This window comes from Notolepis coatsorum (genome assembly GCF_963971535.1).
Source record: "Notolepis coatsorum genome assembly, chromosome: 6".
Taxonomy (NCBI): Eukaryota; Metazoa; Chordata; class Actinopteri; order Aulopiformes; family Paralepididae; genus Notolepis; species Notolepis coatsorum.
In genome coordinates this window covers 98,100,606-98,127,773 of record NC_140170.1, presented here as the reverse complement: position 1 = coordinate 98,127,773, position 27,168 = coordinate 98,100,606, and the positions used below count along the sequence as shown (strand labels likewise).

The following is a 27,168-nucleotide window of genomic DNA, read 5'->3' as shown; positions in this document are numbered from 1 at the left end:
CAACGGCTTTGCCTGAAGAATTTACTACATGACCGGGACGTTCTAGCTTGTTTGCCGACAGGATTCGGGAAAAGTTTGGTCCGTTCGGAGGCAGCTTCCAGGCGAAGTACATACACCGGAAATTCTACCCCATACACACTTTTGGCCGTAGTGCTTTATCAGCAGTCATCATGGCATCAGACTCCAGTCCGGCAACTCCACCCAGAAAGAGTAGGCGAACCGCAGTTCTCCCCTGCCTGTGCACCTCACTACCCCCCAACTGAGGATCACCTAAGTATAGCTGCAGAACTAACTCACCAGCTAGAAGATTTGAGTATCCACGAGCCAGAGTGAACACTTCCCCCACCTCTCAGCCGAGCCACTCACCCCCCCAAACATGCACTTGAATTACCCCACGGCCTTCAGGCTAGCAAGCAGGAGAACCAACACGACCAAGGCTCCCCTCTTCAGCCTAGCCATCCCAATAGGCAAACCCAGAACCTGCCGCAATCAGAGGGCCTGACAAGAAGCGGACCCTCATACCGGTCACCGACCTCCTACCGAACCCACGAAGCACATCCAATGTGGCTTCACCTAGCCGCAAGTACGAGCAAAGGAAGGAGCCTCAGCAGAGTTACTCGCCACCAACCTGGGTGACACCCATGCATCAGCACATGCCTCAGTCTGCGCACCAGTCAGCACATCAACCTCCGTATGTGCCCTACCCCGCCTACCAAGGGAACCCAGTCATAGCGAGACCATAACCCTCCACAGCATACCAGTATGCACCCCCCAATATAGAAGGTCCAACATTCCCGGACTTTAACAAGGAGGATAGAGCCCAATACGTGGAACTACGCCTTTCCCCCAGTACACTCCTCAACCCTTCTCATTCCGAGCATTACAAGTATGCCATTTTGCTGAAGCATATAAAAGTGCTGCGTGCCCATCGCCTGGTGCTGGCTTACGCAGAGTCAAGTATGCCCTACTCGGAAGCTCTGAGGGCACTGGACGAGCGATACGGATGCCCATACCAGTTTGCTCTGAAGGAGATAGAGGACATGGAACATCTACTACCCATTCGAGACAATAGAGCCCTCGACGAATTTGCCATCAGAGTGCAGTCGCTAGTCGGGATGCTGAAGTCTCTTCAAGGTGAAGGTCATGAGGAACTCCATTGTGGCTCAAACGTGAAGCGCCTCCTCAACAGGCTTCCCAAGCACCAGCAAGAGAGGTTCCGTCGTCAACAGTACAGGAAAAACCCAGACCAGACGAAGCTGTCGCTCACCGACTTCGCAGAGTGGCTGAGGGTAGAAGTCAGATGCCTGGACATTGAGCCCTCCCTTCATGCTCACAGTGATAACGACAAGAGAGACCCCAAGTATCAGCCCAAGATAAAGGTCACTATGGTGATGCATGGTACAGACAACCCCAAAGATCCTCCACCTGAAAGGCCCTCCAAAGTATATCATCCTGCCCAGACCCAAGGGAAGGGTAAAATATACTGCCCCTACTGTGAGTCAGAACACTACCTCAGCCAATGTGAACGCTTCACTAAGCTGACCAAAGAGGAGATAGTGGACTGGATAAAAGCCAAGAGAAGGTGTTGGAGATGCGGTCGTCCTCACCTAGCCTCTGCCTGTGACCTGAAGAAGCCGTGTCGACTCTGTAAGTCCAAACACCTCTCCGTCCTGCACGAGGTTAACCAGAGGAGTGGGAATGAGCCCACCATCACCTCAACAGCAGAGACTCACTACCTGGATCAGCCAAATGGATATAACCGAGTGCTTCTGAAGATCGTCAGAGTGAACCTGCACTACATGGACAGTGCCTATGCAGTGCTGGATGATGGCTCAGAGAGAACCATCCTACTCGCTTCAGCAGCACGCCACCTGGGAATACAGGGTCAAGCTGAAGACTTGACCCTTCGTACTATCCGCCAAGATATCAAGACCCTGTCAGGCTCATGTGTCTCCTTCGCTATCGCCCCAGCGTCCCAACCAAGGAAAAGGTTCCCTATTCAAGGTGCCTTCACCAGTGAACAGCTAGGTCTGTCTCAGTACAGCTACCCAGTCGCCCAGCTCCAGGAGAAGTATCGCCATCTGCGAGGCTTGGCGATCCCACCAATCGACGGAGCTCAGCCAACCCTCCTGATTGGATCTGATGGCCCTGCGGCAGTCAAGACTAACCACTGCTGGACACTCCAAGGTCCAGCAAAGTACATGCAGCAACAGCTTCAGACCACACAGTGCTTCTTCACTGCTGCTTCCTCCCCTTCTGCTGAGCTATTCAGTCAAGTTGAACTGCTGTGGCAGTTGGATACACTGCCTTTCAAGAGCGAGAGGTTAGTGAACAGATCCAAACAGGACAAGTACTCTGTGGAGCTGTTGGAGGCCGAGACCGCCCGTGTAGAGGTCAACGGAGTGCAGCGGTACGCTACTCCCCTCCTGCGAGTCCAAACCATGCCCAAGCTGCAAGTTTCAAGGGAAGTTGTGATGAAGAACCTGCGGAACACCGAGAAGAGACTAACCCAATACCCACAGCATGCATCTACCTATCAAGAGGAGATCAATAAGCTAGAGATAGCTGGGTACATCACCAAGATTAACCCTAGCCAGGCTGACACATCTGAAGAGTCATGGTTCCTGCCCCATCACATGGTCAGGCACAATGGCAAAGACCGGATCATCTTCAACTGCAGTTCCCAGTACAGCGGGCAGAACCTGAACAACTACCTCCGTCCAGGCCCAACACTAGGACCTTCACTCCTTGGAGTCCTCCTGCGTTTCAGAGAGCATCGAGTCGCCATAAGTGGGGACATAAAGGGAATGTTCCATCAGGTTCACCTGTTGGACAGAGACAAACCCCTACTGAGGTTCCTCTGGAGGAACCTGAAGACAGAGGAACCACCATCAGTGTACCAGTGGGAGGTCCTGCCCTTCGGGACAACATGCAGTCCCTGCTGTGCAACCTTTGCCCTCCAGAAACATGTCACTGAGTCTAGCCAACCAGTAGAGGATGTTCGCCACAGTGTAGAACAGTGCTTCTATGTGGATAACTGTCTGCAGAGTCTGCCCACCAAAGAAGAAGCAAGCAGCCTCGTGAACAAACTGAGAGCCCTCCTAGCCACAGGCGGCTTCGAGATCCGCCAGTGGGCCAGTAACCAGCCAGAGGTGATCGCAACCTGCCCAAGGAGGCCAAGGCAGATAGCAGTGAGAGATGGGTTTCCCAGACCCATGGGGAAGCTCAAGAAATGACGACTATGAGAAATATCTACAAGATACTAGCAAGCCAGTATGACCCCCTAGGTCGCATCCTGCCCTTCACCACAAGGGCCAAAGTTCTGGTCCAGAAACTGTGGGACACAGACCGCGACTGGGATGACCCACACTTACCTGCCGATCTCCTGCAACCCTGGACCACATGGGAAGAAGAGCTCCCACAGCTCCCAACAGTCAGCCTCTCACGGTGCTACTTCCTCATGGGGCGGCCCGACTCCTCACTCTTAGAAATTTTTGTCTATTTTTAGTTAACGGAAAAAAACTTGTCAGAAATAGTCAACATGGAACATTTTCTGATTTAAATTGCGTATTTATTTTTTAACCTAGGGGAATCTGAGTTGGTGGCACAAGTGATACACAGGAAGTATATATGTTGGTGTAGACATGGTCCAATGTATTGTTGCTCCTACAGTATGTTGGTGTAGACATGGTCCAATGTATTGTTGCTCCTACAGTATATGTTGGTGTAGACATGGTCCAATGTATTGTTGCTCCTACAGTATATGTTGGTGTAGACATGGTCCAATGTATGCATCAAAGAGAGCATTACGGATGTGGTGACGTTGTTTCTGACCAGAGAGACGACGCTGAACTCTGTCTGTCTTCTGTGTCTTTCCTTTCTCTCTGCCATGTCTGTCCTCTCTCTGCTGTGTCTGTCCTCTCTGTCATGTCTGTCCTCTCTCTCTCTGCTGTGTCTGGCAGCGGTTTATTCTATAACAGGATACTGTAAACTAAGTAAACAGAACACACAGTATTACTAGTAGTAGTACTGTACACACTGATTGCAATCTGCTTGCATAAAAACATTATATTAAAATCACATTCTGAGGTCAGTGTTAAAGTGCCACATGGAAGAGGTTAGTGGTTAGAGTTAGAGGTGGTCTAGGTCTGGTTAGGGTAACTTAGGGGTAGTTAAGCATTCATTATAATTTATTATTATTATTTAGATAGATGGATGTAAAGGGCTAGACCAACTCTTAACCCCTATCCGGACCTAGACCACCTCTAAGTCACAACCCTAACTTAGGGGTTAAAGTTAGAGGTGGTCTAGGTCTGGTTAGGGGTTAGAGTTAGAGGTGGTCTATGTCTGGTTATACTGATCCGATACCAGTGCATACATTAAAAAAAATTATAATTATATTATATAAATTATAAAACTTTTTTCTCTTTTCTTTTTTACAGCTACTGTTTTATATATACTGTTTTTTAGTAATAACTAGAAAGTAATGGTATTTATTCAACAACAGGTGATTGTATAGATTAGTATTAGTATCATTAATTGACAACTAAGCTCAATGAGTTCACCTACGGAATGGTTGTTGGTACATTGGTTCCGCACGGACATTATACGTTGTTGCGCACTTCCTATCCAGGCTGCTCCGTTTAGGTTTGCTACTGCAGAGGCACTGTTGTAATTTTTAATGCAAAATAAATATTCAACATTCTCTTTTGAGACTCCGCCTCAGACTCTTATCATTTGGCACTAAAAGCTAAACATTGTCACCGGTATGGCTGTCTGCATTATGTCATTAATTGTGTGCGAGAGGTCAATCAGTGACCACGTTAGCGTGAGAGCTAGCTTAGCCACTAGCTAACGCGAGCTAGATGGAAATACAAACATTGTAACGTTACTGGTGAATAAGTGATTTACCTTGGAATACTCCTTTGCCAACTTGCTGTACTTTGCTTGCAGGTCTGCAGCTGGATTATGAATAGTCCCAACTTTAGCCAAGGTAACGTTCAGCTAAAACTAGCTTTTCAAATAGCTCCAGCTAATGCTAATAACGGAGCTCCCGGTCACACTGCTCTAGTCTGGACGATGGCATTAAGAAAAGTTATAATTATTTTGTCTCGTCTTGTTTTAGTCAACAATATCAACATACATAAAGATAAATTTCGTCCTGGTTTTTGTAAATTACATTTTCGTGTCCTCAGTTGTGGTCAACGATATTTAATAAACAATTTAGTCTCGTTAGCGTGACATGGTCTTCAATAACGTGACGTCACGTCTCGTTATCGTCATGAAAAAAACCTTCGTTGACGAACATCTTTCATCATCAATTTAGTCAACAAAATTAACACTGGGTGCAGGTGGACGAGAGGACCTACACCAGACCAGTGGCCAAGCTTATCGAGTTACCAGCCATCCCAGAGGACGCCCTGACGACCACTCCGGGGGACAGTTGAGCCTTTCCAAGAACTAATCCACACCGTGTACAGGGTGCGAATCATGGGTAAGCTGGGTGAGCCATTGGCTCCCCTGAAAACATGATTTGTGAATTTTTGGGGGGTCTCTAAATTACTGAAAATAAATGCTACTTTTGCCATGCATTTCTAATTTTTCTGTAATTTTCTGTATCATCATTGTGTATAATAATAAACTTAGGCTATTTTGATGTATGATTAATGATTTGCGCACTAATTCACACACACCGTAATATGGCAACATGCATGCTATTCTTGCAATTACCATTCGGAGCGCGGCGGCGCTGCAGCCTGCAGGCACGCACGGCACAAATCAAACTTGACCCACTTTGTAACCTGTGACTTGACAGTGATAGTTTGACAGGTAAATAAGGTCACTCAGGAATGGATAATGTCGAAACGAAAAATGCAACAAGTAAGCCTTTTAACCAATTTTGGTTTCACGAAGAAGGTGAAGCAGCCAATCGACTTGACAGAGCAGCAGGAGGCGGGATCATCTACAGGCGACGCCGTTACACCTGCTGCTGGCGCTGCTGCGGTGGGGACTATTATGTCTCTTTGGGTAACAGATCTCCAATCTAACTAAATGGATACTTTTTTTTATCATGGAATGTGCTGTGCAAGCCCAGACCGTCCAGACGGCCGGACCACAACAACAACAACAAGTGAGTCTATTACAATATGTGTTCTGTAGACTGTAGTTACTGAAACTGATTGAATATATGACAAGATTCAAGAGGTTTATTTGTCACATACATACATACACAAGGCCTAAAAATACAAAAAAAAAATAATAATAATAATGAGCCCCCGGCTCACCCGAAGACCATGCTATGGTTCGCACACTGACCGTGTATTAGGGTGCGGCTGTGCAAAAGGCCCAAGAACTGGGTAGACATAAGACAGTGGGATGTAACTCGATGCTAGGCCACGCCCCCTTTGTAGAACATGCCCAGGCATGTCAGTTGTTGTCAGCTTAGACTATAGTGGGTTTTAGTTGATTCCCTCAGTTTGTGATCACAAGTAAGTGTTAAATATGTGTATAATGAGGACGCTTAGTTATTGTTGGTGATTTATATAGTTAAGGCTTATAGTAATGTTATAATTCTACCAGCTGTTTAGGAAGCAATCTACCAGTATGTTTATAGTGATAACCTAGCCTATTGAGTATAATCTACGTTGTTATAGTAACTAGTATGTAAAGCACTGTTTATCCCCATTGTTAGTTCCACTTGTGAGGTTTATGTTACTTGTAGCAACAGTAGACTGATTATTAAGTATTAGTAACATTGATATCTTTGTTTCCTCCCCATTTAGAACCACACACACTCACACACTCCCACCATGTTAAATGGGAAATATAATAGTAACAAGTGCCTGTGCATCTGTCTGATGATTGATAATAAAACTCCTCAAAGGACGTTCCTGCCTCCTGTGTCCACTAGACACCCCGTGTCGTTGACTACATTTCCCTTTTATTTTTTTTTTATATATTTTCCCCCCTCCTTTTTCCTCCGATTTTCTCCCATCCCAATGTTAGTCGTTATGCCAATTCCCAATCCCCTTCCTGGTCGCTGCGCACCTACCCCCCACAGTCGGTCTGGGAGAGTGGAGGCTATCACATGCTTCCTCCGACACACGTCTAGCCAATCAACCGCTTCTTTTCACCTGGCAGTGCGGACTCTCACTGAGAGGGTGTAACGTGTGGAAGGATCACACTACCCCCCTTAGATCCTATCCGCGCTGAGCAGGCGCCCCGACCGAACTGTAGGAGTCGCTGTTTACAACGACCCGGACCCACCCCTCCAGCTTTCCCACCCTCTAATACTGCCAATTGTGTTAGTGTGAACGGCCAGCCAAGCTGGTGACAACGCCGGGAGCTGGATTCGAACAGGCGAATCCAGCGTCTCTGGCGTTGGTGATGAACGCAATCTCCGCTACGCCACCTGACCGCCCTTCGTTGACTACATTTCCTAACCACCAAGAGCTTCAATACAAGTATGTTTCCCTTATTGTGTGTGTAATTCCCCCCAAGCACAGGCAGACACAAGTACTGGGTTTCTTGCTAGGTCTATTGAAACCTTGTTCCTCCAATCCACCGTGAAAACTTAAGAGAAACACAAGCCACGTAGTTCGACACAAAATAATAACATGCACAGCATGAAAAACAACACGTTAACAAAGCAAAATTCAAAAACGAAATACCTCGTTGGCTGCATGCTACAAAAGGGGGAAAATCTTCATTCTTCTGTTCTTGTTAACAGTCATATTCGTTAAAAGGATTAACTTGTACCGGAGGCGTGTAGTCTTTTACCAACAAACTTGCAGTTCCGTGTTTGGGTTCTGCGATCTGATTGGCCACTGACGTACGTTCTCTCTACGCCCAAACAGCGCGTTACGCTAGTTCTGCCTCTAACACCGCCGGGGCTGCGATGGGAACAGGAACAGCTAGGGTGGTCGTCAAGCTGGACCGCATACTCAAATGAGTACACTACCGTGAAAAGCTGCCCTTGAAACAGCAGCAATACAGCTCTTCCTTGAGCTGAAGTGATGACCTGAAAATTACTCAAGTCCAAATTGTCAACAGTTTGCTTTAAATTGTATAAGCATTCCGTGATGGTTGCATAGTTCAAGATATGGACGTTGAGAAGCTTGTTTTTAACGGTCGCCGTTTCCCTGCCGATGCAGTGACAATGAAAACATGCCTATCTGTGTCCTTCCCTGGGACAGGTAACATATCGACACCGCGTTTTTCCAAGGATTCGCTGCACGCTGTGCACGGGCCGTGAATCAGATCTAAAATCAAAACGCAAGCCATTCTGAAGAAGGTGTGTTCACACCGAAATTGTGTCAGTTCACACCGAAAATGATTTCAGGCTGCCAATAAATTTGGAAAAACCTGGAGTGCGTGCCTGGACATTGTTTCCCTATTTTTTATGTATGATATCAGAGGTTACAGCACCCAGTGTCAAGTTTAGTGAGGTGAGCGCGTTCTACAACTTTTTTCACTATTACAATGTATACAATAAGCAATGTCCAAGAATATAAATAGAAACAACAATAAATAATAAAACATTTATCTGATTTATTTATTTATTCAAAGTCATTTGCAGTGTTTGTGTAGTGCTATTATTTATTTTCGGACATCAAATGCGTCGTTCAGGCATGACTTTAAATATAAAACGTCATTTTTTATCGTACAAATATTGTCATATTTATTTAAATTCTGATTAATTAATTCCAAGGAGGCCTGTAGAGTTGATGTGAAGGAATCACTATGATTCCTCCCAAATAAAGCCCTTAAGAACACGGCGCACACCAGTCTGTCAATTTACGAATGCTATTCAGGGATCCTAAATCCTGCTAGTTAGGACTGAATCCAAGACAAGGGACGGTTGGTGAATCCCAAAATCGGCCCGAAAATGTCTTAAGTGGCGCTAAAACCAAGATTTGTCAGATCTTTTGTCCCAAGTCCATTGGTGAATGAGACCCATTGTCACTACTGTGTTGATGTTGCTGCTAAGCCGAGGAGCCAAGAAACAAGGTTTCCTTGTCACTATCTGCCCCTCAGTCCTTGTCACTATCTGCCCCTCAGTCCCTGTCACTATGTAAATGGCCTGCTCTGGGAGGAGCAGGAATCAAACCGGGAACCTCTGGATTACCAGACGACTGCTCTACCTCCCGAACCACTGTCGCCCCTCAGTCGCTGTCACTGTCTGCCCCTCAGTCCCTGTCACTATGTAAATGGCCTGCTCTGGGAATGGCTGCACACTGTCACTTTATTACTGTTGTCGGGTGGAAACCTTGTAAAAAAAAATTCAGGAATGACAGAAGAACCATAGATATATATTTTATTATGTTGTTGTATATTGTTTATATCTATGAGAAAAATAACCTTCATTTTGACACGTTAGATTTTGACTACATAAAACTTGCTCGCAACACTGAGAACCATGTACATGTTAAATTTGAGGGAAAACATAAAAATGACCAAAATAATCAGAGATACAAGGTTTTCACCTGACAACAGCGTTATGAAACCATGCACTGTAGCTTGAACTGGTACTGAGACGGACACATCCCATAGGCTTCTTTTAGCCCTTAGCCCTCCTTTAGCTAAACAGCACCGCAGACAGGGTTGGTGAGTAGCCTAATGGATTACAATAATCTGATTACAAAAACATTTACTTTAAGAAACCTGTGTTAGCTGATTAGAGATACAAAAAAAGGTGATTACTTGTTGGATTACACATAGATATATTCGAAGAGGGTGGGGAGGAGGGGGGGGGGGTGTGAATGAGTTATAGACACCAAAATAATTTTACACATCTCGACATGAACAGATTGTATGACACTGTTCCGCTTTGCAAACTGGAACAATGTTTGTTTAATTGCATGGATTTCAGAGGCAAATTAGTCCAAAGAGATCAGGTGATGGTGCTGGGTTTGAGTATTCCAATGGCTTACATTACTTATTGTAATTCTAAGCAAAATAATCAAAACCCTGACTGTATTCATGTTATTCTATCACAGACATATTCTTGGTTGGCAAATTACAGGTAATTGAAATCAGAAGGTGATTATCATTAAATTACTTTGCACCATATTGGCTGTCAAGGCAAGTCATGGAAATACAAGGTTACTGTATAGAACAGGGGTTCCCAAACTTGTCAGGCCGCGACCCCCGAAATAACAGTGTCAGAGAGCCGCGACCCCCACTATTATAGGAGGTAAAAAAAAAATAAATGTATACTTTTTCTTTTTTTTTTATAAATGGAAATGTATGGTTGAAACATGCAAACGTTCAAACGCACACACACTAATAAGCATTGGAGGCTTTTAACCGGGAACCTCTGGATTACCAGACAACTGCTCTACCTCCCAAACCACTGTCACCCCTCAGTCCCTGTCACTGTCTGCCCCTCAGTCCCTGTCACTATGTAAATGGCCTGCTCTGGGAGGAGCGGGAATCAAACCGGAAACCTCTGGATTACCAGACGACTGCTCTACCTCCCGAACCACTGTCGCCCCTCAGTCCCTGTCTGCCCCTCAGTCCCTCTCACTGTCTGTCCCTCAGTCCTCTCTTTCACCAGCCCCCACCCACTTCTCCCAGGCCATGTACTTTTCTTCCCCTCTGCCTAGTGTTTCTCTCTCTTGTGTCTACCTAGGGCCTCTAGTTCTATGTTTAGTATGTTCACTGTCTAGGTTTTCCAGTTCTATGTATCTCGTCGGTAATCACCTATCTCATGTATAGGTCAATGTTAATCAGCCCAGGTGTTGTCAGTGTTTGTCCTGCTGCTATTTGTTACCCGTTTTTTATTGTCTCTATGTGTTTGTACCCGTTTTTTTTGTACCAGTGTTTTCAGTTTGCAACTTGTTCTCCTGTTCTCCTTTTTGTTCCTTGCCTGCTGTCAACAAGAAATACACCCAGTTTTTAGGGTTCTACGCTTCACCTGCTCCCTGCCTGTTTGTCCTGCATTTGGATCCTACCTCTACATGTCAGTGATGTCACACAGCACCTCTTGACGGAGTGGTCTGTGTCACTTCCATTCACACTAGACATGGGTTACTGGGTTACATGCTGCTCGTACAACGTCCGGTCCATTTGATCCATCCCTCTCCAGTTCTTGTTGCAGTGATGATGAATCTTTTAATTTTTTACTGTATTTTCAGTTTGTTAAAATCTTTTCAAATTTGCTGTGAACATTCATGATCCCTAGAGGAAGACACCTTATTGATTTTGGTGACCCCACAACTTTTCCTCAAATGGCCATCAGGCCACACTTTCAATATTTAAATATCGTATCTTTAGTCAAGTTAGTTGTACATGATTTTTTTGTACAATATTTGTCTCTATCCTGATTCTCGTCGTCCTCCCTCCGAGAAGTGTGTCCTTGCACCTTCTTTCGTTCATGCGCACACTTTCCCAGGGTTAAGGCACTGAGATCCCACCCCCATTGCTACATGAACCTGGACACAGATTCACAGGGCAGTGAGATCCCACCACTGTCACCAATGTAACCGCATGGATTTGAACCTGGGACCATAGAATCCACAGGCGGCCGCACTAACCAGCAGATGCTAGTTGACTGCGACCAACTCGTTAGTAGTTTACAGAAATATATTACTCAAGTAGGAGAAGAAGTCCTACTGTTACTTCCATACAATTTTATAGGAGTAAGTAACTTTTCTAGAAAATAATTCAAGTAAAAGAGCACATACTCCAATATCGTCACCCCAAAAGGAGTACTCCTTTATACTTTATTCACCATGAGTCCAAGGTTTTAGGATAGTCCTTCATGCCAAAGCTTGTGTCAGTTATGTTCAAAATGCCTACTGTAGATCCCATTGTACTCTGTAGTGCTCTTATGACACTGTCACGGTTCCTACCTGGCTACTATCTCTGGTGTGCATGCCTCTGCAGGTGTGCCTCTGCCAGCGGAGCAGCTGATTGTCTGTGGGCCAATTACGTCAGTATTATAAGCCCGCCCCAGATGTCATGAGGCTGCCGGATCGTAACTTCGTATTAACGAAGTTAATCATGTTATTCTGCTCTCTCGTATTGTTATCCGGGGGCGACAGTGGCTCGGGAGGTAGAGCAGTCGTCTGGCAATCCGGCCCCGTGCATGCCCCTGGACTGTACGAGTGCTCCCCCCGTGTATCGACTCCTGGCTGAATACCTGACCATTCTATTTATTATTAAATATACCCAAACTGGGTTTGAAAAAGACATGTCTATCTTTGCTCTGTATCTGCATATTGGGTTAAATACCCCGAGACGTAATAGACACCAACAAAAAATGTATTCAAGTTAAAGAAAATACTTAAACATGTACTCAAATAGAAGTAAAACTTCTACTAAAGTAGTTTTATATTAAATATATATACTTACATCATTTCAGTAACTAGAGTAAATGTAATTTATTTTAGCTTACTTTCCACCTCTGCAAGAGAAGTATGAATGGATGAATGGATGAATGAATGAATGAATTTATTCACACATACACACACACACGATATATTACATAATACATATCTTCATGTGAAAACATCATCGTCGAGATTGTGGCGTGTGCCAGGTCTCCCAGGAAGCTATTTAAAGCTTTTGGAGGGAGCCAGGGCCCTATTCCCCGTACCTGGTTCAACTAAGTCGATCAAGAGTCCCATTATCCAGATTCAGTTAACCCGATGTTTGAAGCCGGGATTTTCCTGTTCCTCGAAGGTGGATTCAGTCTCGTTAACTCAAACCAGACTTGAGACCCAGGATAAGTGCGCGCGGCCGCTTCAGTTGAAAAGCCAGCACTTATCGATAGCAGAGATCCTGATTTTCTAACGGCATTGATTGATTAATTGATTTAAAACTTTATTATCAGATTGCAGTACGGCTCAATCGCCTCGCCGACAAGTTAAATGCGTTATCTATAGGCTAATTTTAAGTCCCTCATTACCTCAATCAATCAGATTATATTTCTTTAAACTTGCCTGCTGGCAGTAGGTTTATGGATTGAATAATCAAATGAGATCTTGCTAGCGAAAATAATTAGTTAAACTCTTATACAGAATAAGGATACGGCTCTCTTACCCATTGATTGATGTATGGTGGATCTTTTACTTATCTGCACTGTGGTGTAACGGTTTCTTCTTTTGACTTTCACGCAGACGACCGGGGTTCGAATCCTAGTCTTTTCCTTCTTTTTGCAATGTAGGAATAATTCAATTTGGTGCACGTTGAGAGCTATATAAAGAATGACATCCTCAATGCATGTAGATTTATAATATTTTAACTTAAAACTAGGCTACCTTTGCGTATAATCATTAATATTATATTCCAAAAAATTATATTGGAAACGCGGGGTTTCGAACACCGGTCGCCCGGTTGCCAGGATTGAGCACTACCGCTGTGCCACTGTGCCAGATGGGATAAATGCATTGTTTATACATTAATGAACGAGAGACCCGTGTTTATAATACTTTTTCTTTTGAATGAAGTTTTATCTCTTTATTCTCAAATGCATTAATGTGACGTCAACGGCTCATTCAATTTCTCAAATCCGTCAAACAGCGCATCTCATCAGACATTTTAATCCCAGTTACAATATCACAGAAAATCCACAATCCACGCATAGACACTTAAATTTTATGCTTGAATGAAACAAAATCCAGGCGCTCCTCTCCTTCCTCGCTCCTCATCCACAGCGGAGAATATGAAAGGAATCAGAGCCAAACGAGCGATAGGTTTCAATCATTAAGGATATCCCCGCGGGATTCACATTTGCAATGCTGCGCGTTGTTAAAATAACCACATAATGTGTACATCGCACCTAGCGAGCGCCACGGTATATATAACGTGCATTGTTTAGGACAAAGTGAATTTAGTATCAGCATTTTGGGTCTATTTTACATTTCAAAAGCCCCCTCTGGAAGAATGGAGCACAAAAACGTAATTCAGAATGATATAATGCAGATCCTAGACTGTGAGAATCATTTCAGGAAACGAGCTGTCACTTCTTTGCGGGGGCGTGGCCATGGTTCATCCGGCTAACTTGAACTTAACCCTGCTCTCGACCAGGCTCAAACTTTTTGATCTGTTGTCATGGTGATTTAGACAATCGCGCGTCGGGGAATGGGAAGGTCCGGCTTAAGTCAGGCTTGACCGAAAGTTATCCGGCTAACTCAGTTATCCAGGTACGGGGAACGGGGCCCTGATCAGTCACAAATATAAACAAACAAAAACATACAACGTGGGTAGGCTTACACACCTACCTACTAACATACATACAACCAGGGCCGCCTCAGGGGGTGTGCGAGCAGTGCGGTCGCACAGGGCCTCGCGGGAAGGGGGGCCTCGCAAAAAAAAAAAAAAAATCTTTTATTTATAATTTTTTTAATTTTTTTTATTATTTTTAATTTTTTTTGCGAGGCACCCCTTCCCGCGAGGCCCTTTTTCATCACAGACCTAAAATCTAGTTTTGCTTATATGCTTATATATTTCACATTAGACACGTTTGTAGAATGTGTCTGACTTGTTCCTGGGTCTGCAGATATACTCACTATTGGAGCTCAGCCTCTGGGGTTCTGCAGCAGACATACTATTGGTTTCAACGAAGGGAGTGGTTTTACTTACATCATGTGTAGTACACTACGCCGGCGTGAGTCAGCTGCGTTTGACTATTTCGCGCGTGCAGCTTTTGACTATTATGCTTAGTTATGCCAGCCAAGACGAAGAAAGAGGTCGGTCATTATCAGTCGGTCGGTCACCAAGGAATGATGAAAGGCGGGACAAATGGCCGGAGCCTTGTCATGATGCAGTCGGGATATAGCCATGATGATGTCGGCTAGTAGCTAGCTTAGCTAGAGGCTATCTAGCGTTAGCTAACCTAGAGACATGTAGCCAAGATGAAGAGGATGGTCGTTTGGCAGATGAACTTCGTCAACTCCACGCGGTTGTCTCCATCCTCTTGGACGTTTGGTGAGTTTTTAACCTATTCTATTAACTCTATTCTATTCCCGCCGTGGACATCGCTCTCTCTCTCTCTCTCTCTCTCTCTCTCTCTGGAGCTAAACTGGCCGACTAGCTGTTGTAGTACTACTAGTAGCTAACGGTGTGTGCCTGGTGTCAGCACCTGTATGTAGCCGCATAGCTTGCTTCTGCGTTAGCTAATGGTTAGCGATAGCCTGGTTGAGCTAACTGTTAGCCAGTTAGCTGTTTAGCTTCGACGTTAGCTGCCGGCTGCGCTCGGCTGGGAACGTTCGTTTGATGCTATCAGTTAGCCTTGAGTTAGCTGTTAGCTTGTGCTACGACCATTGACATTAGCCGTGAGAATAGCAGGGGGTTCTGGCACTCTGACTACGACATCATCTTTGACAGAAGATGTAGTCGGGCCTGCACCATGACAAGGCTCTGGCCATAGCTTATTTGTCCCGACAGCGAGAGGCCTTTCGTCAACGTGGAGACCTGTGTTGCGGCCTTTCGCCCTGCGTTCCTTGGTGCAGGTAAGATTAATGAAAATGTCATGACATTACCCCACTCTTCCTTCCTTCCCCTCCCGAATGTTTTGTTAATAACTAATAGGCTGTGCTCGCTGAGTCTGTACATAGTCAAGGATCTTCAGTCACAGTGCTCAGGTATTCTGCCACTGTGTACTCTCTGTTTAGGGCCAAATAGCATTTCAATTTCTTTCCAATGTGTCTCTCTCTCTCTCTCTCTCTCTCTCTCTCTCTCTTGGATTTAAGTGTTGATCTTTGTCCTTTTGGATCTCTCATACATGCTCTCTCTCTAACACACACACACATGACAAACACACATGTTCTCTCTCTCTCTCTCTCTCTTTCTAACACACACAGTCTGCCTATGGCGGCCTTTCTCGATGGCTAGGCTGTGCTCGCTGAGTCTGTACATAGTCAAGGATCTTCAGTCACAGTGCTCAGGTATTCTGCCACTGTGTACTCTCTGTTTAGGGCCAAATAGCATTTCAATTTCTTTCCAATGTGTCTCTCTCTCTCTCTCTCTGTACACTGTATATTGACTGTAGAACGGGAGCTCTCTCTCGCTCTCTCTTTTGCTATATGTTGACTGTATCATGCCCCGCCTCGGGCAGCGCTATTATTTAAGAATATGTTAACTGTATGAAAAAAAAAATATATATATATATATATATATATATATAATTTTTTTTATTTTATTTTTTTAACCTTTTGGGGGGGGGGGGGGGGGGGGGCTCGCGTTAAATCTCGCACAGGGCCTCGCATTTCTCCCAGGCGGCCCTGCATACAACATAGATACATAAAGACAATTAATATACCTAAGTATGGATTCTATTTAGAGATATGATTTAAGCAGTTCCTCTTTCAGTAATTTTTGAAGGTTGTGATGGATTTTGAGTTTTCTCCTCTTGCCAAAGATAATGACTGAGGGCTTCATGCTCCCCATGCTTGCTCCCTACGCTCTGTTGGAAATAACCTGCAACTATTAAGAGCCTCCTTATTTGGTTGGATGCTTTCATGAGATTCACCGGGGACAGCACAGCACCTGCTGAAAATAATCGTTCACTCCCATAGTCCCATAGGTGCAGAGCATGTGAGGCTGAGGTCACACCAAATGTATCTGAAACATATTTCAGTATCTTGCTTTTAGAATCACATCCTAGGTTACTTTGAGAATAGCGTGTTACATTTTCAACACATGACAAAATAACTTGACAAAACCCCACATTTGCAGATATTATTCTCCAATCATAATCCTTGATGACATTTGTTGGTTCAGATGAGTATCTAAAGATTCCTCATGGGTAAGCAACAAGGCCTATCCTCTGAATACCATAGAAGGTCTTGGTGTAGTCTTTAGTGAACTCTGGGGAAAGACCAAGCAGAGGTCCTTGAGTAACAAGGATACCATGTAGCAACCCTCTGAAGTCACAATTGTCTGCACACAGATATAGTGCTCAACAGTCTCCTTACTCACCAAGAGAAATGGTGAGTAACTTACTCTTTTGACTTATCAACTAGCTTCTAAATTCAATACTATTAAAAAAGCTAACAGTTAATGTTCACATTCAAACTACAACTCTGTACATACATACATCTGATGAGTACTAGTACTATTAGTATACTAAACTCAGTAGTATGCATTTATATATTTTATACCCAGTTTAATCACCTGCACATTGTATATTACTACTGCACTTTACTGTTACATTTGCACTCTGGTTGGATGCCAAACTTCTTTACGTTGTACTGTACTTGTGCTATATAATGACAATACATTTGAATCTAATCTAATCTACTTATTATTTCTACAAAATGTTTCTCTCACAGCTTACTTATTATGGATGTAGCTATTGTTAAATTGAACATTTAGTCATTTCAGGCGCATTACTGCCCTCCGTCAATATTCCTCCTGCATGTTACTTTCTTCGCGTTGAGGTCAAATGAACGATTTGCATTCTACTTGTGTGACCCCTGTACCCCTTTCAAAGGCGAGCAAACTGACACAAGAGCAGATCACGGAATATAAAGGAGTTTTTGAGATGTTTGACGAGGAGGGAAATGGAGCTGTGAAGACGCTGGAGCTGGAGAGACTGATGAGTTTAATGGCTATCAATCCCACCAAGCGAGAAGTCAGCCAGATGGCCAAAGATGTGGACAAAGATGGTGAATATATAATAGCCTACTACGAATGGCTGCACACTGTCACTTTACTGCTGTTGTCGGGTGGAAACCTTGTAAAAAAAATAAATAAAAGAAAGGGTCAACCTTTCAGGATTGACAGAAGAACCATAGATATATATTTTATTATGTTGTTGTATATTGTTTATATATCTATGAGAAAAATAACCTTCATTTTGACACTTGTTAGATTTTGACTAGGTACATAAAAATTGCTCACAACACTGAGAACCATGTACATGTTAAATTTGAGGGAAAACATGAAAATGACCAAAATAATTCAGAGATACAAGGTTTTCACCTGACAACAGTGTTATGAAACCATGTACTATAGCTTGAACTGGTACTGAGGCGGACACATCCCCAGCATTTGAGTCTGCTTGACTCTCTGAATATATATGAACCCTTTTAGCCCTGAGCCCTCCTTTAGCTAAACAGCACCGCAGACAGGGTTGGTGAGTAGCCTAATGGATTACAATAATCTGATTACAAAAACATTTACTTTAAAAAAACCTGTGTTAGCTGATTAGAGATACAAAAAAAGGTGATTACTTGTTGGATTACACATACATATATTCGAAGAGGGGGGGGGGGGGGTGAATGAGTTATAGACACCAAAATAATTGTACACATCTCGACATGAACAAGATTGTATGACACTGTTCCGCTTTGCAAACTGGAACAATGTTGGTTTAATTGCATGGATTTCAGAGGCAAATTAGTCCAAAGAGATCAGGTGATGGTGCTGGGTTTGAGTATTCCAATGGCTTACATTACTTATTGTAATTCTAAGCAAACTAATCAAAACCCTGACTGTATTCATGTTATTCTATCACAGACTTATTCTTGGTTGGCAAATTACAGGTAATTGAAATCAGAAGGTGATTATCATTAAATTACTTTGCACCATATTGGCTGTCAAGGCAAGTCATGGAAATACTAGGAGTAATACAAGGTTACTGTATAGTAGAACACTACTTATTGCAGGAACCGGTTGTCACCTCTAGATGTCAGTGTTTCACTATATCTAATACTTCTCTTTGTGCTAAACACTTTTCATTTTGACCTGAATGAATGAATGAATGAATGAATGAATTAATGAATGAATGAATGAATGAATGAATGAATGAATGAATGAATGAATGAATGAATGAATGAAAACTTTATTTAACAGATTGCAGAATGGGTACAATACAGTACGGCTCAATACACACAATTGTTAAGGGGATGCAGACCTGAGAAAGACGTTTGTTTTGTTTACATCAGGGTCCCCCATTTTCAATTCATATAGACATTTATGACATACACAACATACATGACATTTATGGCATAGGGACATACCTATGGAAGTACCTGTGGTAGCTAGGCTACATCCCAAGAGTCCAACATCATTAATTTCCTTCACGACGTCCTCCTTCTGTCCTCAAATATATTTATCTTCATTAGTACTGCTGTTCTAATCAGGGAGAAGACAAGAGAAGCTTCATATCTGTCAAAGTCTCCTGCATCCTGAAAAAGCTCAGCCCTCTCCTGAGAGAGAGAGAGAGAGAGAGAGAGAGAGAGAGAGAGAGAGAGAGAGAGAGAGAGAGAGAGAGAGAGAGAGAGAGAGAGAGAGAGAGAGAGAGAGAGAGAGAGAGAGAGAGAGTAATAATGACATATAGGCAGGCCATCAGATATGAGATCACTGAAACACAACTTTTAGAATATTGATAATAAGATACTGAAGCAGATTCCTTTAGGTTCAAATGACAAAACATATTTCAATACTCAGTGACAAAATGTGTTGGCATTAGGTCAGCATCAATGATGCATAAGATAGTGAAAATGTTCCAAATAACATACACATCTAAGCGTTAAAGCTACAGTAGGCAACCTCGGAGAAATTTTGTGAGTTTACCTTCCCAGCATAAATGGAGCAAGCTCTGCATCACTTTTCGAGCCCATGCACGTGCAACTAAAGTTTTCCAAAGACTCCGAGAAGCTTTCAGTTTTAAGATGAATTCAAAATAAATTAATTAATTAAATTAAATTAAATAAAAAATAAAAACATGTTTCCCAGCCTCTGATCAGCAGATGGTTGACAAGGAACGTGGTTTTAGTTCCCTGGGAACACCATTTGGCAGGCCAAAAAATCTGATTGGTTGTTCAATTCTGCTGGCCAGGTAAACTCACTCTTGCTAATTTCTCTGAAGTTGCCTACTGCAGTTTTAATATTGTCAATGGGAAGAGAAGGCATGCCAGATACCTTTGCATGCTAAATGAAGCACAATAAAGCAAACAAAGAAATGTTGTGTACAAGTACAAGATAAACCAGGTTACCAAACTATGATGTCTCATCACTCTACAAAGTTGAATTAATTTAAGTGAGTCAGCGATAAGCATTTATTTACATACACATTCCAATACAGTGCTTTGGGGGAAAGTAAACATATTAGTAATTGCAGAATAACAAATAGGGTACACACTGTACAAAAATACAGCTCAGAAAACCTCTAATGATTTTATGGAAAAAAGATATATAATTGTTCTATATCTCTATATCATTATCCTACATCTGAAATATATAGAATAATAATTGTTTTTAGTAGAATAATACGAGTATGACGTATTGTACTTTTAATTTCAAAGGAGATTGCACTACACATGTCTGTTTTCTACTTAAAACTGGCTAATGCTATCATGGGTCTACATTTTACTGTGTTTTTTGTGACATCTCAGGGCAAGGGACATTCAACTGTGACAGCTTCCTGGGTCTGATGGCGCTGTACCTTGAAAGCACCAAAAACCAAGACGCCGAACTCCGAGCTGCTTTTAAAGTGTTTGACAAAGAGGCCAAGGGATATATTGAGTGGAACACTCTGAAGTAAGATTTATATTTGTTAACCTAGCATGGGCACAGCATGAGAAACGATTTCTCCTCCATACAAGACCACCTGGTCCATTTATTCCTCTTCATCATTTACACTCCAACTCTTCCAGATATGTGCTGATGAATGCCGGAGAACCCCTGAACGAGACTGAGGCAGAGCAGATGATGAAGGAGGCAGATAAGGATGGAGATGGAACGATCGACTATGAAGGTACAATAGAAGAAGAAAGTTCAATTCATGTTCTTATTAATAAAGAGATAACTGCACACTAAAAACACCCTCAGCGGATTTTATGTTACTGGGAAAGATGGTCATGTCAAAATGTTGCCATTACTGTGTATATAACTGAGAAAAGATATACGTTTATTGATCCCCTTGGGGAAATTCATGTGTCATATAGCAGCGCGGGGGAGAGGTGAGGTACAGGTATGGGCAGGCAGGGTAATAGGAAGACAATAAATATAAGTAATACAAATGTTTAAATGAATATAAAAATATGAATAAAAGTACATGTTAGACAAAATATGCAGATTTATCACAATTCTCAAGTTCTGGCCCCGTTAGTTATCCAGCTGCTGGCAGCAGTCCATGTCCCCGGTTGAGGAGCCTGATGGCCACTGGCATGAAGGACTGGCAGAGGCTAGTGGTGTGTTGAGGGGGTATGAGTCTGTGGCTGAACGTGCTCCTCATCTTGGCTAGCTCCTCATAGAGGGGGTAGGAGGGGTTCTCCAGAGCCTTTGTTCAGAGAGTTGTCATTATCAACCTACATTACCTATAGGCTCTGTGATTTACCTACTTGAGTCTTTCTAACGCCCAACCGCTCTTTCATGCCAACTGCCAAATCGTATGCAATGTTGCAACTTTCAAAGTAAAAAAAGATGAGAACTGAGAACGGCTCTTCAGTGTAGCTCTTTATACTTCTGTTCTTTGTTGTAATATGTCCCTAGGGATATACAAATATACACTTGAAGGGCTGGGATTTCAAATGTGAATGTATCTAATCATAACTCCCAATAATAGGCTCATTTAATAATTATTATCACAATAATAATTGAACCCAATATTTAAAACTAATAGAAAATGGAAACCAGTTTACAGCTTCAAAGGTTTGACCGAATACGATTTTGATCACCATTGCTCTTGTTTAGGCTACAACATGCATTTCTTCTTCTGCATTTCCTAGTATTCTTGACTCTTCTTAGTTATAGGAAGGGTTCACTTCAGTCATATCAAGAAACCAGCTATGAAATTTTATTTGCTATCCACTGTCATCATCACTGATGTGATAAAAAAGAAGCCATATCCCACATCAATGACACAGGCAAACAGACACCCCAGGCACCTGCACTGCCACGTAAGAATGTGAGGTAGCACTTTATAATAACACCCTGTTATAATACATTTATAAGGTATTTGTAGATAATGAACTAATCATGAACAAACCATTTATATACATTCATAAATGATTATTAAATCATTTATAACTATATTTGTATACCATTTACAAAGTATTTATAACGCATTAGTGGATAATGAACTAATCATGAACAAACCATTTATATACATTCATAAATGATTATTAAATCATTTATAACTATATTTGTATAACATTTACAGATTAGTTCTACATTATTTATAACTCATTATCAACATTGTTTGTACTTGATTTGTTCATAATTAAATAATGTTGTTTAATGTGTAGTAACATATTTGTAGATGCTTTGAAAAATGGATATGAAAAAACGACTATAGTGTATCTCCATTTATTTTTCATGTTCAACAAATGATTTGTTAAGACATTCATAAAACATTTATAAATCATTTGCAGATGCTATCGTGGGGGCCAATCTAAAGTGAAGCCTATTCATCATTAACAAGTGTCTAATACAGTTAATTATTTGTTTACTTTTTCATCACATGTTACAAATGTTGTAGGCAGCTTTCGGATACACCCTTCTTTGTGACATCAAACAGTGACAGAATTAGGACTAAAGATAAATGCAATTTTATTAACATATAAAATACATGTGCATGACATATAGTGTAACATCGGGGGGCACTAGGACCCAGGAGTACCCTGGCCAGGTATTGAAGAGTATCTAGAGAGGAAGTCTCACGCAAGCGAGACTTGACGTCACGTGTGTTGCCGTCTGTTTGAATGGAAGCACAAGTTATCCGTGCTGCGTCTATACTTTCGCTTTTAATAAGGTATGAGCAGGTTAAACACCTTTTTTTGTTGGTAAATCTATTCCATCATTTCCGACCTACAAACAACTCTTATATGTTGTGTAGACGTTCGTGTAGATGTGGTGGCCGCTAACGTTACATTTGTTCCTAATGTGTGCTCAGTGCTCAGTATGTATGTGATGACGACACGACACACAAGAGTAATAATTATTTGTGTCGTGTCATCATCACTGAGCACACTGAGCACACATTAGGAACAAATGTAACGTTAGCGGCCACCACATCTACACGAACGTCTACACAACATATAAGAGTTGTTTGTAGGTCGGAAATGATGGAATAGATTTACCAACAAAAAAAGGTGTTTAACCTGCTCATACCTTATTAAAAGCGAAAGTATAGACGCAGCACGGATAACTTGTGCTTCCATTCAAACAGACGGCAACACACGTGACGTCAAGTCTCGCTTGCGTGAGACTTCCTCTCTAGATACTCTTCAATACCTGGCCAGGGTACTCCTGGGTCCTAGTGCCCCCCGATGTTACACTATATGTCATGCACATGTATTTTATATGTTAATAAAATTGCATTTATCTTTAGTCCTAATTCTGTCACTGTTTGATGTCACAAAGAAGGGTGTATCCGAAAGCTGCCTACAACATTTGTAACATGTGATGAAAAAGTAAACAAATAATTAACTGTATTAGACACTTGTTAATGATGAATAGGCTTCACTTTAGATTGGCCCCCACGATAGCATCTGCAAATGATTTATAAATGTTTTATGAATGTCTTAACAAATCATTTGTTGAACATGAAAAATAAATGGAGATACACTATAGTCGTTTTTTCATATCCATTTTTCAAAGCATCTACAAATATGTTACTACACATTAAACAACATTATTTAATTATGAACAAATCAAGTACAAACAATGTTGATAATGAGTTATAAATAATGTAGAACTAATCTGTAAATGTTATACAAATATAGTTATAAATGATTTAATAATCATTTATGAATGTATATAAATGGTTTGTTCATGATTAGTTCATTATCCACTAATGCGTTATAAATACTTTGTAAATGGTATACAAATATAGTTATAAATGATTTAATAATCATTTATGAATGTATATAAATGGTTTGTTCATGATTAGTTCATTATCTACAAATACCTTATAAATGTATTATAACAGGGTGTTATTATAAAGTGCTACCGAATGTGATTTGTTATATCACTATAATATCAACTCTGCTGGCGCCCATTTTCAATAATTATATTTCTCCCACTTGGATTTCATTCGGACTTACGTCAAAGTTAAGAAGTCAACTACTGTATTGTCACTCAAGAGCTTTGTAAATTAGGAATAGGGGGGTTGGGTAGTGTCCATGTTTTTGTTTTCTGTGATGAGGCTACCCTTTTGGGTGTCTTCACACTAGGATAAACGATAAGCCCTGGAATACAAAATATGGTACTAATTTGGTACTATTTTCTGTTCTTACTTAAAGGAACACGCCAACATTATGGGAAATGTGCTTACCATCTTCTCCAGACAAGTCAGACAAGAAGATAGATAGAAAGATATCCGGCTGCAAGCTAGTCTATCTTAGTACAAATTAATGAAAGATAAGATAATATATTCCTTTATTTATCCCCTTGGGGAAATTTGGGTCTCATAGCAGTATGGGGGAGAGGAGGTACAGGTATGAGCATGGTAATAGTAGAAGACATAAATATAGGCAATAAAACTATAGTAAAGATAAAAAAAATAAGCAGTGTAAACAATATAATTAACTCTGAATATAAGAATATAAGCAATTAAACAGTGTAATCAAAGGTGCAGATGAGGGTCTGTATATAAGTGATATTATACGTTACAATAAATATGGGCAATAAAACACTCAGAATCTGAATATATGCTAAGTAAACAGTATACACAGGTGCAGTATACATAAGATACCCTAACTGGCATGATATACTGTACGTCATACGTTATACCTTGTAGTCATGCAGGTTAGGTGGTAAGAGTCAGACACATTTAGTCACATTTATAGTCATGAGGTTGAAAAAGCCCTCAGCTCAGAACTCAGTGCAGAATCTGCACCTGGCTTGCTGATAACAAACTATCATTACACCTGGGTAAAACAGAGTCCATTCTCTTCGGATAACAAACTCAGCAAGACCGACGGCTTCTCAGTTACAGTGGGTGACAATATTGTCACAAGGAAAGATGAAATTACATACCTGGGTTCCATCCTAGAGGCAAATCTTTCCTGTGACAAAATGGCAACCAATGTAATAAAAAAAGTCAACCAACAAACAAGATTCTTGTACCGGATCTCCTCTCTGGTAAACAAGAATACCCTGAAGACTCTTAACAAGAGCACTCATTCAAGGGTACTACGACTATGCCTGCACCTCATGGTACCAAAGCACCTCAAAGGCACTACAAACAAGATTACAAACAGCTCAAAACAAACTGGTCAGACTACTGCTTGACCTTACTCCTAGAACCCACCTCACCCCTGCCCATTTTGACAACCTAGGATGGCTTAGATTAGACGACAGAGTACAGCAACTTGCAATGGGCCTGGTCTATAAGATACACTACACCACTAAGGTACCCATGTACATGTCGAAAAACGTCCCAAAGGTCAGTGAATACCACGACCACAACACCAGAGGGAGTTCCACAAATCATGTTCAATCCAGATTCGGCTCAAACAAGGGACTAAACACGTTTTGCAATTATGCCACATCAATGTGGAACGCCCTACCCACAGCCGTAAAATAATGTGAATCCCTACCCACCCTCAAAACCGCTCTCAAAGAGCACCTACGGGAGGCTGCAAACTGGCCCATGTAAATATCCAACCCCCCCACCCAACCCCCTCCAATGTACAGTTTCTTCCCCCTCAAATGTATATACTCTCTTTTAGACACTCTGTCTCTTAAACAGTACTGTATATTTGTATATCTTGTATGTCATAAATGTCTGGATGTAACAGTATTGTTTATCTGTATGTTGTGTATGTCATAAATGTTACGATGTATTGAAAATGGGGGACCGTGATGTAAACAAGACGAAAGTCTTTCTCTGGTCTGCATCCCCTTAACACTTTGAGCGCCAGCCGTGTTTCCTTTTTACCCCCTTGAATGCCACCCTCCACGGCCAATGTTAACGTTAATATCGCCTAATCTATGTTTTAAATTATGGCTATGTGTCTAATCTGCCCATCGCTTATCAAATAATCATTTTCCAGTCAACATTGTCAAGGCAGATTGTATTTTTATCGCTTCATTTCCGTTTGATAGCATTTTGAAAATCACCCGTTTTCGGGGAAAAAACAACCCATGCCTATGATAATCGCCTTTTACTGGAATATTCCAGAACGTTGTCATTTGTCGGCCGATTTATGAATCACTTTCAAATAAACGCTAGATGATCGATATGTGTGCGCACGCACGCACGCTCGTGTCGTGCGCTGATAATCGCTGCTCTTATTTCCTCATGGCTTTTACAGTCAAAACAGCCATATCACATAAACGCTTATATATCCGTGAAAACGAGTCTGATTATCCTAACACTGATAACATAGATTCCTTACCTGAGGTCAGATGGTATCCAAATGGTTTATTCCAATTTCCAATCGCCATTCAAAAAAATCGATAAATGTATTGATCCATCGTGTGTACAGTATAACCCATATTCGCCGTGGCTCAGAGGCTCCAGAATGAACTCTGGTAGACCCCGGCTATCAGTGAGAAGTCAAATGTGGAGTCAGAAATCCGTTCTCCCATTCACTTTCATTGAGTCCATTCCAAAAGGGTGATTTACCATCTGGGAGGACGATAGGGGGCGCTTTTTTCACATCTGAGCGCCGGCGGTCCCTGGATCTCCAACGGTAGGCTCGCGTGATGCAATATGATTTCAGATCGCTAATAAAAAATAAATAAAAAAAAACGAGAATACTCGTGACGTGGCATTCAACGGTCGGGGCGTAAACCCGAGAAAAGCCGTGAGTGGCATACAAAGTGTTAACAATTGTGTGTATTGAGCCGTACTGTATTGTACCCATTCTGCAATCTGTTAATAAAGTTTTCAATCAATCAATCAAGTCATTAGACATAAAGTGGATATGGACACCTTGCCTAGCTTAAAACTCCGGGGGAGGTGTTTTTGGCCAACAGCTAGGCTAGCGGGTCCCTATCCACTTCCATTCATTTGTGCTAAGCTAGGCTATCTTCTTGTCTGATGCATTTCCCGTAATATTGGCATGCTCCTTTAAATGTTAAAGTATGAGATGGCAACAAGAGGAACAAAAGACACCAATAAAAACCCTTTTCAACATTCTATTCCTTCAGAGTTTGTGGCCATGATGACGGGAGACTCCTTCAGGATGAGCTGATGACTCAGTGACAGGAACTGCCTTCCCTTTGCACTCCAGTTGAACATTCGGCTGCTGTTCTCAATAT

The 27,168-nt window shown here is 42.0% G+C and overlaps 1 protein-coding gene across 1 annotated transcript; it reads left to right on the top strand.

Moving 5' to 3' along the window:
• Positions 1–3,232: 3,232 nt before the first annotated feature.
• On the top strand, positions 3,233–27,168 carry LOC311229622 (calglandulin-like; the record flags this gene model as incomplete). Its single annotated transcript, XM_084315698.1, has 5 exons — positions 3,233–3,433; positions 17,441–17,615; positions 20,349–20,493; positions 20,610–20,710; positions 27,058–27,168. 5 exons carry the CDS (start codon positions 3,233–3,235, stop codon positions 27,099–27,101), a joined length of 666 nt encoding a protein of 221 aa, XP_084171824.1. The 3' UTR covers positions 27,102–27,168.